Here is a 20538-nt window from a genome sequence, read left to right as displayed (position 1 = left end):
ATATATATACACGCCAATGCTGCAGAGGACGTCTGAAGAAAAGACACCTCCTGCCAGCATCTCAGATCCAAGTGCTGAGTCTGAACTGGCAGCATCAAATCAACATCGCAGCGTTGCAAGATCAAGCTCGAAGACAGAAACATTGGTCTAGCCACTCACAGAAAACATGGCTGACATCCCGTTTCTGGAAATTCAGGCAATGCTGCATCACTCTAAAATAGCACAGTGCGCAGTACTACAAACATTGGAAATGTCTGAACAATTGGGTATATGTACATCTCTGATGACTAGTCTATGACTAGCTATTTGCTTAGTTTTACGCATCCGTCGCCACACTATATAAAATCAACTCCAAGCGGACATGGATAGTGGGGGTATGTGCGTACTAACTATAGTGTGTGCCCAACTAACATATAAGTACCAAGAAATTTTATGTGGGATTTCTGCTTTAATGTTTAAAAAAATAAAAAAAAGTTTCTCAAAGGAATTATACCAAGTTATTCTATACAACACCACACCGACAAAACCTGAGTAAACTGGAATTCAGACACCTTTGTTTTGTACACTGTGCACGTAATATAAGAACTATGGATTTATACTGGGATTACGGACAATGGGAAAATAATTCCCTCACCAAGTAAGGTCCGAGTATCATTTGAGAATGTGCCTGGTATTGTTGGGGTATAACTGTACAGCTGACATTGCATTCCACAGGAAATAGCACACAAGAAAACAGCAACTACCTCAGCCCATAGTATTACTTATAGACACAAGGAGTAGCAGTTCATAACATTCTGTCATTAGGTTCCATTGTAAACTATGCAACCACCATGGAAGCATTATTGAAATCCCAAAGCCATCATTTCACTGTGTCTGCACTTGCAGTAATTCTGGCTGAGCAGGAGAAATTGTAATGCCCTTTTGCAAACTGGCTTCATAGTTATTTGAAGAAAATCCAGTATCACTGTGACTGTGTCCATGTCCTCCAGAGCAGACATGATTCTCATGATGATACGCCACAGGAGTTGCGCCAACTGGGTAGGCAGAGAAACCAGCAGGTGGCCACACTCCTGCTGGCTTCATGTTGCGGTATGGAGAGTACGGATCATTGAGGCCTTGAGGTGGAGTGTAGTACTGTTGTGTGGGGTAGGATCCAGGTGGCGGGTTTATCCTTAAAGACAAAAATCGGACAATGTAATTCACATTCATGATCAATTGAACCTTAGGGAGAAATTCAATCAAATGCAGTAATTTATCGAGTGTGAAAAAGGGTGGGAGCCAAGGGCTGCGGGATCCGACACATCCTACCTGCAGCCCTTGCAAACTCCGAACCGATGTGCATGGGACCACGCATCAGTTCGGAATTAGAGGTTAAGCACATACAATTTGGGCACTTTTCACCCCATTTCTTGGCCTGATGCGTCAGAATCGGGGTCAAAAGTGCCCAAATTGTATAAGTGTATGGGGCCTTACGTGAAGAGCAGAATGTGACAGATGCAGTGGCATTGTGTGTGTGGGGGATACGGTCACTAGGTCTAAAAGCATTAGGTCGACAATCATTAGATTGACAAGCATTAAGGTCGACTTGACTCAAGGTCGACGTGGCCGAAGGTAGGCAGGGTCATTAGGTCGACAGTCAAAACAGTCAACTTGGTGTTTTTCACAATTTTTTTGCCCCACAACTATTTCTGAATTACCAACCATCTTTGAATGACAGATTTACACTTTAAATAATACAATATAGTATAAAGCAAATAACATAAGGCCAACATTATTATTCTAAGTATATAAAGAATTGAGGCATAAATATTAGTTTCACATCAATGATTAATTCTGTACAACAAGATCACTTACTTTCTGGTTTGGGAAGCATTTCTCTCAGCTGAAGATGCAGGGATGTACCTCCAAAGAGGAATGCGCTTCAATACCCTGAATGGCAACATTTCATCTATTCGAGACAACATGGACTCTGAAGGATCCAGAAAAAAACAGCCACCCAATCCATCTGTAATCAAAGTTTAAGGAACGCAACACTGCACTTTGTATTGGATAGTAACTTGAAATGCAACTCTCAACCTTTACTCAAAGCATATATCTATCTACTAGTAAGCCCGCTTGAAGCAAAAGCTTCGAAAGCTAGTCTGCTACCTTCTGTGTTTGTGCATGTGTGAGAAAGAGATGTCATTTCACACTCTGCCAGCAGTATTTTGGAGACTCACGAACACTAGACATATATATAGAGGATACAAATATATGGGGCTAAATGTAATAACCTCAAGTTTCTGAGATGCAGGACTTTTGTGTAAGTCTGCCCTTTTCTATTAAGCAGCAAAATGGATCAATGCTATGAAAAAATGGGGAGACATGCACAAATGGCCCGCACCTCCGGAGCTTAAGGCTATTAGAGTTAGCCCCTAATTATTATTTTTTTTTTGGGGGGGGGGGGGGGGTTCTATTAATTTTAACAGCTCTTAACATATGCTTGCACTCTCTTTAACATTTTTTTTTTTGGGAATGCAAAATAAATTTACCAAAGGAAATTCCAATAGGTAACACCAGATCAGGGAACTTGAATATTCAAGAACTTGATTCTTCGTTTCTGACCAAAAAATGGTTGGGAATTGGCAAATCAGGGATTAATCAGTGGCTCCAGTAGGAGGCTAGATGTGGGGGAGGGCTTAAAAAGCAGGATTTTGCCAATTTCCCAATTGATTGCTATGTCTGTTTTGATCACTGATCAGCATCTGCAGAATAAGAAATCGGGGTATAATATTTTTAAGCCACATTACTTAATATCATTTTGTAACAACAATGTACCATTACCCAGAGAGACCAATAAGATGTTAGATTTAGTCAGTACAATAAATGTTATAGATCAGGCATGTCCAACGTTTGCCCTCCAGATGTTATGAAACTCCACATCCCAGCATGCTTTGCCACAGTTTTGCTATTAGAGAATGCTAAAACTATTGCAAAGCATGCTGGGATGTGTAGTTTCAAAACATCTGGAGGGCCAACGTTGGACATGCCTGTTATAGATGGAAAGTAATGTCCAATTGGCAAAGAACTTTAATAACTGTGACTAATGGAAGGATACAAATGACACCAACCAGGATGCCACACACATTACTGAGCAAAGGAGCGTGTGGTATAAAGAGTGCAAGTACCAGAAACAACAGCGGCAGCACCTTAGTGCGCAACATGAACCCAAAGAATATCAGGCGCTTCAGACTGGTGAACATGATAAAGATGGTCATCATAGAAAAAGCTACTGCAGTAAATCCCTGCACTCTTCCATCCACTTGAAAGTTGATGCCTGTGGCAAGGACCGCCAGATACAGAATTCCAGTGCCTACAGCAAATAGCGGTGTAAGGTAACAAAATTTCACTGTCCCAACATTCTCTTCAAAACCTCCGCCAAAATACCAAGTGATCAGGCAACTGCACACCAATGTTGGTAGATCTTCATGGAAATAAATATATGTGATCAATCTGTAGACTGAAATAGAGTCTTAATTATTTATTGTTTAACAGCAATCCACTTTTCAAAGCAACTTTATGGGGGTATTCAATGTGTGCACATACCGATTCAATGCGGTTGCAGATAGAGATATGCAGGCTCTGATTTACTCTGATTTCAAAGCAGGATCCTATTGGCTATCAACTGTCAACAATTGTCATGTGATTTGGGATAGCCAATAAGATCCTGCTTTGAAATCAGAGTAAATCAGAACCTACACATCTCTAAAAAAAAAAAAAAAAAAAAACGGGGGCGATATGGGCTACAATCTCTGGGAATATGGTCGCAGGCGACCATATTGCCAGTGATGGAAGTGTGCCCCAGCGATAAATCGCCGGGTGCGCGCTCCCATTTTCTGCCCCATTGTAATCGCTGGTCGCAGGAGCTTGCTCCTGCGACCAGCTAATTACCTCTGCGGCTCCCCCAGCAGAGGTTCCTTTTCATCAGCGACCATCTCTGGTCGCTGATGAAAAGGAGACACTGATCAATATATTGCTCAGCCATATATTGCAAGCAATATATGGCTGAGCAATATATCTCCCCCGTGTGTATGCACCTTGAGAGTCCGTTTTCACCAATGCAGATTCAACTTTTTTTAAAGAAACAAAGATGGAATGATTCACTTAACCAGTGCTGGTATGTTCAATTGTATCGGATGATCCTCAGGGTAAGTACATTATGTTTTTAATCACAGATATATACAAACATCTAAAACTGAACAATAACAGTCCACACATCCATGTAGAGGGTACATGTATTGCAAAGAAAAATGACCAGAGGGAAAGAACTGAAAGGATTCAGGGGTAGATTTATTAAGCTCGGTGAAGTGATAAAGTGTATGGTTATCACCGTCCAATCAGCTCCTACCTGTCAGGTTTCAAACCAGGCCTGTAACTTCACAGGTAGGAGCTGATTGGCCGGTGATAAGAACCAGAGAGGTTATCACTTCACCGAGCTTAATAAATCTACCCCACAGTTTATAAGCGCTTGGTTCGGTAGCAAGTCCCGGGTACAGGCTCCGGTCCAAGTCTATGATGTCAGTCACTCTCCGGCAAAAACAGGACTGCTTCACGGCGCTGGAATAACCCACGCATTCCGACCTTTCATAGGTCTTTCTCAAGGTTTCTCCCTTTGGTGTTCTTATAGCACTGCTCCTCCAATGGAGTAACGCTATGTGCAGCTGCCATAATCAAACGGCTGTCCTACAGATCCCATACATCTTTGCGTGTGAGATCCTCCACAGTGACTCTACGATTCACACAACAGGATCCCTAGACATAAAAAACTACAAGTCCCATGATCCTATGCTGTGTAGTTTAAGGCGTAGCGTCAATTCCGTATTTTTTTTTTTTTTTTAAACCATTAACCAAGGGGTATCAGACCACTGGAAAATTTCCGACGGTCGGATAGATTGCATAGGTCGAATGTAAATTTGACCTATTATCGGTGAAAAGTGCTAATATTTCAGGGGTAAATACCACACTATTCAAATAATTGTTCCCTGTGTTATATCTATAAACAGTGATATGAAAGAATAAATACTGTTGACATCTAAGCAGAAGAGAATGTTAGTAGACACCCACGGCAATTTATAAATAGCCAATTACTCGAGGTGTGTACACCACAACCAACACCAATCTGCCCCACTGTGCCAACCAGCTGGAAATAGCATAACATCTAAACACCCACTCACCCTGTAAATGATTAAATAAAGGAATATTTGCTAATTGAAATGCGCTAATCCAATCTGACAGAAAGTATACAACAAATCACAACAGATAAATTGGGGATAGAGGGGATCCACTACGCAGGGTTAATTCCCCTTTTTATACTTCTTGAGTTTTTATTTTTCTTATGCAAAATACAAACATAACACTTAAAAACAATACAACACAAATACATATAACAGCGCTTACACCCCCATGGCCGGTCACTCCCCCCACTAAACAGGAAATCTCTACACCTATATAATATAAATAGTAAGGCTGTACACGGCACTAAATCGGGCAATCCCCTCTGGTCCAGCCCGTATACACGAGAAGGAAGAGAACCAATCCTCAATTACTATTACCTTATTACTCATGGATTCTTCGTGCTTGAACTTATACCACTTATACTCCTTTACTTAACACACCCCACTTAAATATTTACCGCTTGTCATGTTCCAACAAGCGTTATCATTTTACAGTGCCTAACAATTCACTACCTATACATAAAGACATTTATTATTGAGTGAATCCAAAAAAACTTAACAAACTGTATAGTTTTCAAATATCCGCCCCCCACCCCGTACCCTATGAAGCCAGAAGCACACCTCGTGTGAGAACACATTATTTCAATTAACCAGGTACCCCCAAGAACATGTTAATAATTAATTAAACAAAATATATAGTCAAATCCAATCAAATATTGTGTCAACTTCGTCCTCCATCGTGCCTTTACCTTATTTACCATTATAATTTAATTAATTCGGCAATTATTATCGTTAATAACAGTACAGAAAATATTTCCCTTAAAATAAAAAAGAGAGCATTTAGTGGTAAGTGAGTCAAAATTTCTTTACAAAGCTATATAGAATTTGGATGACGTCCACCCACCCCAAACCTTGTAAAATTTGGAATAACACCCTCGTGTAGCATAGACATATTTTTCATGAGAACAAGTAGCATTGACTAAATTGGTCCACTCCACCACTGACGGCCCCACCGTTGCCATCCATTTCCTTGCTATGATTACTTTAGCACAGGCTACTAAGATCCTTATCAATTGGGTCCAATGCCCGCTTAGTTGGACATCCACTACCCCCAAAACTAAACATAAAGTACTGAAGGTTGAACTTGGGATGCCCAGCTCCAGCATAATATTACAAATGGCGGACCAGAACGCTTGCACATGCACACATTCCCAGACTAAATGCCAGTGTGTGCCAGGCTCCACTCCACACCTAGGGCACCCCGCACTGTCGATGTTCCCCATATGCCTCAATCGCTCCGGAGTAAAGTATATTCGATGAAAAATATTGAATTGAACCTGCTGTACTGAGAGGGACATAGAGGATTTACTTGTGGCCGATAGAATCTCTCTCCAATCTATTAATAGGACCCGAGGGATAACCCTAGCCCACTGAGACCTCAGCTTGTCCCAGCCGCTTTCTTGATTGAAGGAGTGGATATATCTGTATAATTTGGAGAGGTGCTTCCTGGGACCCAGTTTTTTAACAAAATCCTTGCAGGGAGCTTCCCCAATCTTCAGGGATCCCTTCCTTATCATGCAAGCTAACGCACTCCTAACCTGAATATAACTGAAGTACATTTTCCTAGGGAGATCATACCCCTGTTGAAGGTCCTCAAAGGATCGAATACCCCCATCTTGTATCCACGCTCCAACCTCCAGCAAACCATATGCCTCCCACACTCCCCCTCCTAGGCCCTTCAAATTTTTAACCTCCGACAGGGACAAAACCGAGGTTTGTGGATCAATATCCACAAAGTTTGTCATCTTTTGCACCTGTCTCCAGACCCGTAAGGCTTGGGCTATCAAGGGGGGTGCATTACCCCGTAACTTCCCTGCCAAGAGCAATTGAAGAGGAGACACCCCAGACTGCCCTATTAACGCCAGGGTCTTGAATTCCCCAACCCCCTCACTACCCTGTATCCATGGACATAGATGACTTATCTGGGATGAATAGTAATAGAGTCTAAAATCCGGGAGAGCAAGACCCCCTTCTTCTCTGTCCCGGGTCAGTATAGATAATCTAATCCTCGGGCTTCTATTTTTCCACACAAATGAGGACAGAACACTATTTAGTTCACGAAAGAGTTTTACGCCTACGTAACACGGGGAATGAAGCAACAAATACAGAAGTTTAGGCTGGATACACATTTTCAACAAGTTAACCCTGCCGATTTGAAAGTGGCAAACCCACCCATCTCCGACACTTGGTTTTAATTTCCGTTAATAGCGGCCTCAGATTATCCGAGATATAATCCCGCGGATCACCGGAGATTACCACGCCCAAGTACTTGAATTTCCTAGATATTTTTAACGGGCAGGCTAGCTGGATATCAGGGGGCACAGGACCCAGGAACATTACGTGAGACTTATCCCAGTTCATTTTAATACCTGACATACCCCCAAATTCATTTAGAAGGTTCACGATTAATGGAAGATCGATAACCGGACTGTCAGAACCAATTAGGAGGTCATCGGCGTACAAAGATACCAATTTACTCCCGCAAGAATTATGACAGCCCAGCTTCTGTCTAAGTAGATGAGCCAGGGGCTCCACTGCCACCGCAAACAACAGCGGGGACAGTGGACACCCCTGCCTCGTACCTCTGGCCAAAGGGAAGGAGGCGGAGGTGAAACCGTTAATCTATATTCGGGCCAACGGCTGTCGGTACAGTAATCTTATCCATCCAATGAATCCCTCCCCGATGCCAAAAGCTCTTAATACCGGCCATAAAAACTCCCACTCAATAACGTCAAATGCCCTACTGGCATCAAACGATGCCACCGCCGCACATTTATTACCGGAGTTGATGATTTGAATAAAAGAAAGGACCCTCCTTAGGTTTACCGCCGTCGACCTTCCCGGTCTAAAACCTGTCTGGTCTTGGTGTACAATTTCATCTAACACCCTACCCAATCGGTTAGCCAAAATTTTTGCGAAAATCTTGGCATCCGAGGACATAATGGATATAGGCCGGTAGGAATCAACCTGGGAGGGGTCCTTCCCTACCTTGGGAATCATAACTATATAAGCTTCCTCCATAGACAGAGGAAGCCTACCCTCCGCCTTAGCACCACCCAATAATTCCCATAGTGAAGAAGCCAGGACATTTGAATATTTTAGATAAAATTCCCCAGGTAACCCATCCAACCCCGGGGCCTTATTTCGGGGGAGGGCTTGAATTACCGACGTTACCTCTTCTAGAGTAATTGGCGAGTCCAACAGCTCTTTAGAGTCCCCTGAAATTTGCGGGAGTCCCAACGCCCCCAAGTAATCAGCAATACTATCCTTACTATTCAGGGACTGAGAGGTGAACAATTTTTTATAATATGACACGAAACTGGACACAATTGCAGGGGTATCCATCACCCTGTTGCCTTTTTCATATGCTATTTCAGAGATCAGATTCGAAGACCGCTCGTTCTTGGCCATCATCGCAAGCCATTTCCCACCCCGATCCGCGTTTACATACCGCCTATGATCTCCAGTTCTCACTCTCTGACAGAAAGTGTCCTGGACGTGATCCCGCCATTCATTAAGAGCAGCCTGCCACGCTACCCGGTCCACTTCCCGATCACTAGATACATAATTATTTTCTAACTCCACTGACCTAGCCTCCAGTCTTTCAGTCTCCGCTCGATAGTTCTTTTTGACAAAGGCGATCTTCTTTATAAACACCCCTCTAATGTAAGCTTTGAAGGAGTCCCATAAGGTGGACCCACAGACCGAGCCATAATTCAGTTGGAAATACTCCCCTATCAACTGTTCCACCTCCTCCCCCTCTCCCATCTGTGTCAGCCAGTATGGCTGCAATTTCCAGCACCTATATCCAACCTGCCTTGCCAAATCTAAATCTACAGTTATCGGGAAATGATCCGAAATGCCCCGCGACCTGTATTCAACCTTCAGGACTTTATTTAATAGGTCCTTCGAGAGCAGCACTAAGTCCAGTCTCGAAAAGACCCCGTAAGAATCGGAGTAGCATGAAAACTGTTTTCGATCAGGGTACCTTATCCGCCATGGATCCCACCAGCCGACCTCCTGAATAAATTCCCTGAACTTACTACCCTCATGTGTAGGCTGAACTCCAGGCCTCCACCTATCCAAACGGGAGTCTAGAACCTTGTTGAAATCGCCGAGGCAAATAACAGAAGCCTGAGGATAGCCTGCCGCAAACTCCACTGCTTTCTTTATAACCTCATAGGAGAAAGGAGGGGGGATGTAAACTGATAATATACAAATCTGAACTTGATCTATACGGCCTTCAATAAAAATATACCGACCCCCCGGGTCAATTTTTTGGCTACCAAGAGTAAATGCCAAGGACTTTTTGAACAGTATGGAAACCCCCCTAGACATGTTGGAGAAAGGGGCGTGAAAGACAGAGCCAATCCAGGGCCGCCTTAAGGACTTTGCTTTTTCACCACTGAGATGAGTCTCTTGAAGGCAAATGACATCTGCCTCATATTTCCTACATTGCCCCAAGACTGTCGCCCTCTTGACCCTGTCGTTCAGTCCCCTAACATTCCATGACAGAAAACGCACCCCCATACATGTTTAACCTTATCTGGAAGAACACCATCAGAGCCAACAACTCTATCAACGATCCCCATATAGGTTCTATACACTCTCGGGGGTGACCGGACCATGTAAGCTCCCAAACAATACAATGACAAATACAAATACATCCCCGCCCCCCATCCCCCCTCCCTGTAGGCCCAACCCCAGGCATACCTGCCCCAAATCTCGCTTCCCCCCCCTCTTTTGAGGCTTAAATTAATTAACCACTAGGAAACATACCCCCACCCCCCTCCCCCCATCCCCCGGCATTATCACCTACTGACCACTACTATACCCCAGCGAGGTCACCCGAAAACCCGACAAGCATTAAACAGGGCTGAGACTCCCCGAACAACCAGGGAACTGGCCCCCCGTTCTACTTAGCTAGCCAACACCTGACGCTTCCCTGGGTAAGAGCGGTCAAGCCACTCTGCAACATCACCTGGGGAGAAAAAAATGTTAGACACACCATCTACCACCACCCTCAATTTAGATGGGTACAGCATATTAAACTGGATGCTCAACTCCCGTAACCGGGTCTTGACCAATTTGAATTTCATTCTGTCCCTCTGCACCTCAAGGGGGAAATCGGGAAAGGTGGAAATCTTCTTCCCATTATGAGCCAAATCCCCCTAGTCTCTGGCCATTCGAAGGAGAGCGTCCCTGTCCTTAAAATGCAAAAACTTAGCAATAATAGTTCGCGGTAGCGCCCCCGGTGCAGGGGGTCTCCCTGGAATACGGTGGGCCCGTTCAATAGCGAACTGGGGAGAGAAGGCCTTCCTTCCAAACTCTTGGGTCAGCCAATCCTCTAGAAACTTTTCCGGCTCGCTACCCTCTACTCTTTCATCGAAACCTAGAAAACGAACATTACTTCGTCGAAGCCTTCCTTCCATATCTGTGAGTTTCGCTCTCATCTCGCCTACTTGTGAGGAGATGGATTTAATTTGAGTGCTTAAAGGGAAGGCCAGGTCCTCTAACGAAGAAACACGCGTCTCAACCTCTGTCATCCGTTCTCTCATTTTCTCAGCATCTTGCCGGATAAGCATGATGTCCGACTGGACTTTGCCCAACTGCTCGGCAAGACGAGTTTCACACTTGTTAATTGCCTCTATGACCTGCTGCAGGGTTATGTCTGGGGTAGCCTGGGCCCCTTCGCTCTTACTGGGGGAGGATACAGGGGTTGTCGTGCGGGAGCTGCCCCCAGTCTGAGGCTGGGCCTGGGTTCTTGCATACCTCTCAAGCCTGGCGGCCGCAGTAGTTTGGCCTGTCTTTCCCATTATTTGCCAGAAGAAATATTGCAATAACAATGTAATACGTGAAGTTCACTAGAGCACAGTCCTGGACCTATTATTCCTATAGCCAGAGAGGCAGCGGCATATACATTTATTCAAGACGTATCCCAGTCCAAGCTTGAGTTAAGCCAGCCGGCTTACTGCCCCCCTCTCATCCGCAGACAGGGCCAACAGTGTATAATCACCCCCTCACAGGGCACTATAATAGGGCCCCAACTGTTATTGTTCCGTCTACTTATTAATCCACTGCTTGCCCCGCATGCCCAGAATACAGCAGACCCAGCCGGGATTGTAGACCCAGGCACTTTCCAGAACAAATTAAACGGGGCACTCACAGTTCTTGTAGACAGTCCCGTACAGAGGGGGAACAGGCGGCCTCTCCGCTTAAAAAAAAAAAAATAGGGTGGCTGATGGCTTCAGGCTCGCCCACCTTCCTGGCGCTGGCGCCCCACCGGCTCTCTCTGCTTCCACCGGGTTTCACGTGGGCTGAGGGCTGCCGTACGTTGCCGGCTACTTGCATGCAGACACCGTGAGGCTGCAGGCGCCCACCAATGACGCGTGCCCCGCACGTCTCCCGTGCGTCTCCTCTCGGCTGCCCGACACCTTCACAGCGGCTTACACACGCTCCGGCCGGGCCTCTGACGCTGCGCCCACAGCAGCAGGGGGAACTCCACTACCAGGCGGTCTCCACGGCCGGCATCACACGCCACCAGGTCAGCTCCGGGCTCGGGGAGAATGTGGCCACATCAAGATTAGCTGCCGGGCATCAGGCTCGATTACCTCGCTTCATTCGTGCCGGAGGTGGGGGGAGGGGAGAGCGTGTCTCCCTACGCTACGTGCGCCGTGGTCCGCCCCTTCCCCTCCCCTTTTTTTTATACTTACCTTGTCTTACCCTTACATGTGTTTTATATGTCGCAGTTCTTAAAATAAAGTAATAAAAGTTATATTTTATAAATTTTCTTCTCTCCAGGTGAGCCTTAAATGTGACAATCTCTCTTTCTTTCTTCCTTCAATTGTGTTTACCTATTGTCCAACGGCAGCACACCCCATAACAAATACTGCTCTTTACTTGAATAAAGGGGTCCTACAAGCATAATAATCTATACCCTCCAGTGCGATTGGCAAAACCCCCTTTTTGTATCACATAAAGATAAATCATTCCCTGCAGCCGGCTGAAACTCTGCACATGACATAGTAATTAAAACATAAATATATTTCACTGTATATATAACCTTTCCTACGACTATTCCATCTTTAATTCATACTGATTACCACGCCAAGTTCCTTCATTGCAACTCCACTTTGGAAACAGAGGAGGATATAGGTGAGTAAACAATGGGCCTGATTCAGCTTCATCAGTCTTTCACTGCTTAGTGGGTGAGCTAAGGCCACCCACCAGGAGAATGACTGCCCCGCCGTATATATACACATGGCGGCATGCGAATTGCTGTATACGCTTGCACATCAAATGACGCCAGCTGCCCGCCCCATGCAGGTTTGACCCGTCTGCATTCGCATGGGGACGCCCAGCGATTTTCTGGGCACATCTAGGAAATCCTTACTCACCAGCCCCCTGTCAAGTTATTCCCGCCCCCCCCCCCCCCCAGTGTGCGAACGCCTCAGCCACTGTGATAATCTCCGAAGGCGTTTGTACATCGGCCCTGCATATGTGTATATTCGCCTATACGCATGTGCAGAGCTGCAGCATCAGTCCCCGGAGCAAATATGCTGGGGACCGAGCCATGATGAATCATGTAAGTGCTGTCAGCATTGGCTGCTGTACGAGCCCAAATGGAAAAACACATGAATTGCCCCACTTGGCCACCAGTGCGCAAAACATTTGCATTCCGACATTAGAGGGGAGGAGCGGTACACGCATGTTTTCGGGGTTTAGCTGCAAATACTAAGTATTCCCTAAATGTATCATAGGGGGACCGCAGCAGGAATCTCCGATCCCTGCTGTGATCCTCCCTGCAGCGCCGCCAGCCGCATCCCCCATAGGTTTCTATGGGGGATGTGAAGCTGCCCGATGTACCAACATCGGGCAGCCCGGCTTCGCACCCATGGGCTATCGCCATTCTGGGATGGCGATAGCCCATTGTAGCCTATGGCTACACATCGCACTGCCGAGCAGGGCAGTGTGGTAAGAGGGGTCTGCAGGGGTCAGCGCATACCCGCGCATGCGCTGACCCCCGGCTTCCGGCTTAGCACTTTCGGAGCCCTGTCCCTGCAGTGCCAGGGATTATACATCCCAGTGATCTGATTGCATTTTACAATGCGATCCTGGGCGGTAATATTCCACCCAGATCGCATTGTAATATCATGATAAATGTGCCCAATAGCCTTTTATTACATACTGAGAAAAACACAAATACTGTGTTGAGTTTTTCTGAAAATATTTGGGACAAATGCGTAACAGACTAAAATACAAGCAATGTCTATGCTCTGCAAACTAGTAGTGTAGTAAATCTTGTGCGCAATTATTGTTAGTCCCTGCTATTCCACAGCCACTGTGCCATACATATCTTGGTGTTGTTGCCCGTACTTGTAGCTGCAATATATGACTGACACCACCCTCCATATCTGAGAGGAATATCCATGCCATATACTAGGCACATTATTCTGTACCCAGGTGATAGCATGCTATCACATATGAAAGTAGGGTAAAGTATTATATTGCTTTTGTTTCGCATCTCCCAGCAGAGGTTGCATCTGCCACCCTGCCGCAAAGCGGACGCTGCCACCCTGCCGCAAAGCGGACGCTGCCCCCCATAGCAGGCACAAGAATCATACCAGACAGGCTCTCCAGCAATTCGGCGTCCAAGTCAAGTTTACTTTCAGCACCAGCCCCGCGTGTTAGTACCGGGACCGATACCGCTAGGGACAAAAGTACGGTGAGAGTAGAGCCCGGGGAAAGGGTAACCTTTGGCAACCAGAAGAGAAAAACATTCTGCCACGATCTTTTTACTGTTCTATCCTCCTCCATTGTGCTCAGATCAGGTTTCCAGGACTAGGAACATGTGTTCTTCCGCGTTCCATGTGCGTGCCGCGCCTCCTTCCGGTGGGGGGCAGCGCATCGCAGTTCGCAGGAGGACAATCCATTCCATTCCTGAAATCTTGGCAAGTGAACCTCGCCTCAACCCTGTCTTAAGACCAGTAGAATAAGGCATAATAAATACGGGTCCGGATCCTGTAGTGGTAGTGTACTGTAGACATGAAATGAAATCATTTCTGTGCGGATGTAGGAGATTTCACTCGTTTGCTCGTATTGGTTGAAGTGATCCTAGTAAACAGTTGGCTAAACCATTCTCGAGTCGGCACTGATGACAATGCAACAATTGAAGGCAATGCACACTAAAGGTCCATACACACTGGGCGACTATGCCCAGCGTGTATGGACAGCGATGATCGCTATCATCGTTGCGGGGAAAGCCGCTCAGTGCATACACACTGAGCAGCTTTACCCCTGCCCAGCGCCGACACCGGGGACGGCGTTGCATAGTGGAGTGCTATGCAAAGCAGTCCTGAAAGCCGCTCATCTGCTGGTATAACCATCAGATGAACGGCATTCACGGCGATGTTGCGGGAGCAGCATCGCTCATCGTTGGGCCATACACACTGGGCGGTTTTGAGCTGAAAGCCGCTCAAACCTGCTGTTTTGAGCGACTTTCAGCTCAAAGTCTCCCAGTGTGTATGGGCCTTAAGCTTTGAAAGTGATAAAATAAAGAGTGATAAACAACCAGCCAATCACCTCCTACCTGCAATGTCACAGGCTGTGGGCGGGATGCTCTAAACCAGAAATGCAGTAAACCCCCCCCCGTTATATGGGTTTTTACCGCATTTCTGTATTCTCTAACCCCCCCTCTGCAGTGTCAGCGCTGCGGAGGGAATCTTACATGCAGAAGCCTATGGGCTTCTTACCGCAGCGCTGTGTGAGGATCCCTCCCAGCATGCCCCCCGCCTTCCCCGTCACCCTCCACATGCGCAGACGGACTCTCGGGTTTCAGACACAAAAGTCCACCCCCGGAGCCGCTTCGCAAGGGACAGCTCTTATCGCAAGGGACAGCTCTTATAGCAAGAGCTGGCCCTTGTGTTAATAATCGCTTATGTTAGAGCTATGCGATCATTAACAATGCAAAGCTTGGTGGAGGGGGATAAACGTTCGAGCATCCCGCCCTGTGTTTGAAAAACAACAGGTAGGAGCTGATTGGTTCACACTGCTTCCCCAACAAGTTCCTCCAGTGAAACAGAACTCCACTTTGGAAACAGGATATGGGCCTGATTCAGCTTCATTAGCTGGACAGGCATTCCCATTGGAAGATGTTTCCTACCTCCGGGACTGCCATTATGGCCTGAGATAAGCAAAGAGCTGGCGTCCTGTAGGAAGACACTCCCTGTCTGATTGTCAGTCCTAGCCAGCTACTATGGGCTGTATATCTGATGCAGTCCATGGAAATTGAGGATATGCTCATGCACAGTCAAGTCACCAGTTTTCCACATGCTCTGATCCCAGCATCTGCCATCTCAATTGTCCAGGAGCCCCCTGGAGGACCTGGCAGCATGGCCAATGGCAGCAAACCTCCTCCAAAGCAGGAGCTGCCCGTGAACCATTCTCATAGGGAACTACTCATATTGCAGATTGCATCTATGGTGTCCAGATAGACGGTCAATAGGCCTACCCTAAGGGATCAACATGCATTAGGTCAAAATGTCGAGAGAGACAAAAGGCTGTCATGTCAACCAGGATTTTTTTATTTATTTTTTACTGCCTTGTTACTGTATCCATACAGGCACAGAGTGAGAATATAAAAGCATGCCAAGCACAGCGAGGCACTGAGCCAGAAGCATGGCGAGAGTAAGCATCATACTAATTGGACATCAATTTCGATGGTTGCCGACAATCACACCAACAAAAATGTGAAAACTCATGTCAACCTTTTCATGTCGAACTTTTTTGTTGACATTTTGATTCTGTCAACATTTTGACGCTGTCGACGTCTCCCAAGTCGACCTTTCCAATGTTGACCATTTGACCCTGTTGACCTTTTGGGGTAGACCTATTGACTTTATCTAGACACTGTATCACACCCCTAAAATCTACCATTTGGCACCTTTCTCCTGCTATATCAGTGGCCACTTGTTGTACTTAATTCAGGCGTCTGCTCTGGAACTTCTAAGAACTCAGCTCCATACTTTCCCTTGAGGAATACTTCCCTACCTTGCTGACCCTTCCTCCTTGTACTCTATTGTGGGTGGCAAAGGCAGGCCTCCAGGGAAAGCAGGGGACTTGCCCACTGTTCCTGAGGTGGGGCTGGGAGCACCGAGCAATTTTTTTTAGCCTCCCTGCCATTCTGGAATGTTGGTCGTGTATGCCTTTAGAGGTTGGAAAGTGGTTATTGGTGGCAGTATGGGGGGGTGGGGTGCAGGTTGAAGTTTTGCCTAGGGTGATGAGAAGCCTTACACCGGCCCTGCATCCTCATCACAAGTTCTGTGAATTGCCATCTAATTGGATCGGGAATTCACGCAATGTATGCCATTTTCATAATAAAAACCCTTTTACAAGCTCTCATCTAATTGAATTGCTCCATGAGTCTTTATTTAATTTAATGATGTCTCCACTTCAGGAAAGAATCCTGGTGGATATAGGGCAGGGTTGCCCGGAAATTGGGTCCCTCTCCTGGCCCCCACGGAAAGTGGAGCAACTCTCCTGCATAGCCCTCTATCTCCCACGAACTCCCCCCCCCCCCCCGGCAGGGGGGTCCGCGGGTCAAATGACGCGATTGCAGCATTTTTGCCCCACCCCCTGCAGTGCAATGCCTGAAATACCGGCATTGCATGGCGGGGGGGGCTAAAATTACGCGTACGCGACCACTCTAGCCATGCCCCCAATAGGACAGCCCATCTGTGGCTCCACCCACCCCCAAACTGACCCTTTTTCCCTCCCGACAATGGCCCTGTCCCCTGCTTCACTGAGCTGGCTGCCCTTTCCCGGAGAGGGCAGCCAACAAGGTCAACAACTATGATATAGGGAAGTTTAGTCACAATTCCTAAAGGAGGACAGGTTACAGGAAACAGCTGCTCTATTCTCCTCTAAGCAAGTTACAAATGGCCTATGGTTATTATTTTTTACCATTGATGACAATATCCATATTAGGAGTCCACCATTGATTATTTAAGCCAACTCCTCAATTGATGATGATTATGCTGGTGGCCATAACTACAATTAATAGTAATAAACACCTAAGCACACTACAGCAATATGCTGCTGGGCCCACCAATCACACAGCTGTATTGCTACTATTGAGTCTCAGTCTGGCTTTTGGTTAGCTGCGATGAAGACAGGGATGGTCCTGGGTCTTTCGGGGAAGTGCCCTTTACAGCTGCTTGCCACATCCACTCTCCAAGTGCTCTCTATAGCCATACTTGCTGATTTTGCTTCCCCTTTCTGCAGGAGAGGTAAGTCCATCTGGTGTAGTGGGGTGTGGCCACACAATTGTGTAATTGTGGCTCTGCCCTCTGCCATACAGTGCTGTACAAATAGTGGAGGTGGGGCTATGAAGACGTGATTCAGTGCAAATCATTCTACCCACTTGTGTTCTGTAAGTGGACAATAAGACGGGGGGGGTTCCTGGGGGATGCAGGGGACTTGCCCACCTTTCCGGGGGGCAAGAGGAAAATTCACAGCCCTGCATATTATTATTATTATTATTATTATTATTATTATTAATAACAGTTTCTTATATAGCGCATATATATTCCGCAGCTCTTTACAGAGAATATTTGAACATTCACATCAGTCCCTGCCCAAGTCGAGTTTACAATCTATATTCCCTATCACATATACACGCACACAGACATTCTAGGGTTAATTGTGTTTGTTTTTGAGCCAATTAGCTTACCAGTATATTTTTGGATTGTGGGAGGAAACCAGAGTACCCAGAGGAAACCCACGCAAGTACAGGGAGAATATACAAACTCTACAGAGTTAGGGCCACCAATACACCATCCGTACTGCCCAAATGAGTCTGAATCGGACCCATAGTCTGTAAGGAGCTGACTGACCAGTGCTTTATCACCTTTGATACCATCTGGCCCTTTAAGAGGCCTCAGACCAAGGGGCCCATTTATCAAGCAATATTTGCGGCTAAATCCCCGAAAGTTAACCGCAAATATTAAGTATCACCTAAATGTATTAAAGGGGACCGCAGCAGGAATCTCCGATCCCTGCTGCGATCCCCCCCTGCAGCGTCGCCGGCCGCATCCCCCATAGGTTTCTATGGGGGATGCGAAGCTGCCCGATGTATCAACATTGGGCAGCCCGGCATCGCAGCCCTGGGCTATCTCCATTCTGATATGGCGATAGCCCATTGTAGGCTATGGCTACATATCGCACTGCCCGAGCTGCAGTGCGGTCAGCGGGGTCGCGGGGGGGGGTGTCAGCGCATAACCGCGCATGCGCAGACCCCCCGGCTTCCGGCTCCAGGCATCGCAGGGACGGGCTCCTTTCGGAGCCCTGTCCCTGCGCCCGGGCAGTTGATACATTGGGGCGAAATGATCGCATTTTACAATGCGATCCTGGGCGGTAATATTTTGCCCAGATCGCATTGTAAATTCGATCAATGATAAATGGGGGCCCAAGTTAGAGGCAGCCTAGCTATTTGCCTAGAGCAACTTCCACCTAGCCACTGCATGTCTCCCAACTGTCCCAATTACAGTCCCACTAATTCCACTGGGTCCTGCTGTCCCACCAGTGGGGGTTGCAGTGCCCGGTGGGCAGTGTGTGGGTGGGGAGGGGGGGCAGTTGGGGGTGGCCATTGATAAATGCTGCTCTGGTGATGACTGAATAGATGCAGTACGAATGTGCACAACTTTTAGCAGTGCAGGGAGGGAAGCTAGGGGCTGCCCAGATGCCTGGGTGCGCTGGGCACGCCTCAGAAATGACCACGGCATTTCCTGGTTTCTCACCTCCAAAAGTTGTGAGGTATACCATCGCATTTTCAATATATATGCACCTCAAATTCCAATGGTGACAATGTGCAGGCACAATGGTGATGCATGCTCAGTAGTAAAAAAAATGCTCCACTGCATCCAGCATCAGCAGTGCGTGCAGCTCAAAATAAGGCTTAATATCTTAATATGCAAACTGCCTGGACTAATATGCATTTTGTGATGCTTAAGCTCATGTTTAAACTCCCTATAGATTGTGAGCTTGAAAGCAAGTTTCTCACCATTGGCCTTATTTTGGTTCACTCTTTCTGACAAAATACTTCTTAGATGGACAAAACCATGTGCACTGCAGGGGGGCAGATGTAACATGTGCAGAGAGAATTAGATTTGGGTGAGTCATTTTGTTTCTGTGCAGGGAAAATACTGACTGCTTTATTTTTACACTTCAATATAGATCTCACTTTGAAATAAAACCCATCCCCAAATCTAACTCTCTCTGCACATTTTGCATATGTTCCCCTGCAGTGCACATGGTTTTGTCCATCTAAGAAGGATTTTGTCAGAAAGAGTGAACCAAAATAAGGCCCCATATTATTTGTGAGCACCCAATCTTGTTTCGTATTGTTAGTGTATGTTCCCAATGTTTATTTGCTACAGAGCATGTTAATAAAATAAATAAAGGAGACTTTGTATGGTGTATTTAGTGTGGGACGGGATTCAATTGTAATATCATGAAGGATATGTGCTAATGTGTGTAGGGTTTAGCCATGTAAAGCAGCAAAACTCAACAAAACTAATCGGTGCAGTATGAAAAGTCCTCTTTAATTGCTCAAATGGCCAACTTTTGCACATTTCAGCTTGCCACCCCTGGGGTATGAGCTGTAATGCCAGCACTGGCAGCAAATCAAGCCAGAAAGGAGCAACAATTTAGTAGCTCCATTTGGGCACCATCAGCTGGGTTTAAGAAGTGAAAGCAATTCAATTATTGGTTGGAAATTTGGTTCCCAGGATTAGTTCCCAGGAGCTATTCAGTTAATTACTATGGCACATTTTTACATACAAATCCATGGGATTAGCCACACTATTCAGCTTCTCCTGTGCGAAATGCTGTCTTGCATAGAACAGTTTAATGGTTTACAGGCACTTTAGATATGAGCTAAATTCTAGAAATGATTGAATAGTTCCCAGTATGAGCTAATAGCAGATGAAATACCATGCTTTCATTTTTGTATTGTTTCAGTATATTTCTGTTGAAATCTGTATGGTATAGAGCAGGGGTGTCAAACTCAAATTCGGGGGCCGCATCAGCAGTTTGGTCACCCTCAAAGGGCCGGTTGTATCTGTAGGACTATGTGTCCACTCTTTATTATCATAAATTATTGTCACTGCATTCAATTATTACTGTTTTTTGTAATAATGTAAGTAATAACTAGCTCTGAAAGCAGAAACATAGTCAGAATAATGACAAGTAGATATTCAAATGTACA

At 46.1% G+C, this 20538-nt stretch overlaps 1 protein-coding gene across 2 annotated transcripts in view; it reads right to left on the bottom strand.

Annotated features, from left to right (window-relative positions):
• RHBDD2 (rhomboid domain containing 2) overlaps positions 1-20538 on the bottom strand; it is a 29343-nt gene continuing 8805 nt past the window's right edge. Inside the window, exons 1-4 of one of the 2 annotated variants that reach the window (XM_083173915.1) lie at positions 13898-14219; positions 3098-3499; positions 1855-2005; positions 1-1171 (exon numbers count right to left, since the gene is read on the bottom strand). In XM_083173915.1, the coding sequence (XP_083030041.1) occupies positions 865-1171; positions 1855-2005; positions 3098-3499; positions 13898-14090 (1053 nt within the window). In that variant the 5' untranslated portion in view covers positions 14091-14219 and the 3' untranslated portion in view covers positions 1-864. Of the gene's footprint in view, positions 1172-1854; positions 2006-3097; positions 3500-13897; positions 14220-20538 lie in introns of those variants that run through there. The other variant, XM_083173916.1, reaches the window with a different exon arrangement.

Source organism: Crinia signifera, chromosome 2, assembly GCF_055691185.1.
Source record: "Crinia signifera chromosome 2, ASM5569118v1, whole genome shotgun sequence".
In the NCBI taxonomy this organism is placed as follows: domain Eukaryota; kingdom Metazoa; phylum Chordata; class Amphibia; order Anura; family Myobatrachidae; genus Crinia; species Crinia signifera.
The sequence above is the reverse complement of the archived record's forward strand: the minus strand, read 5'-3'. Positions and strand labels throughout refer to the sequence as shown.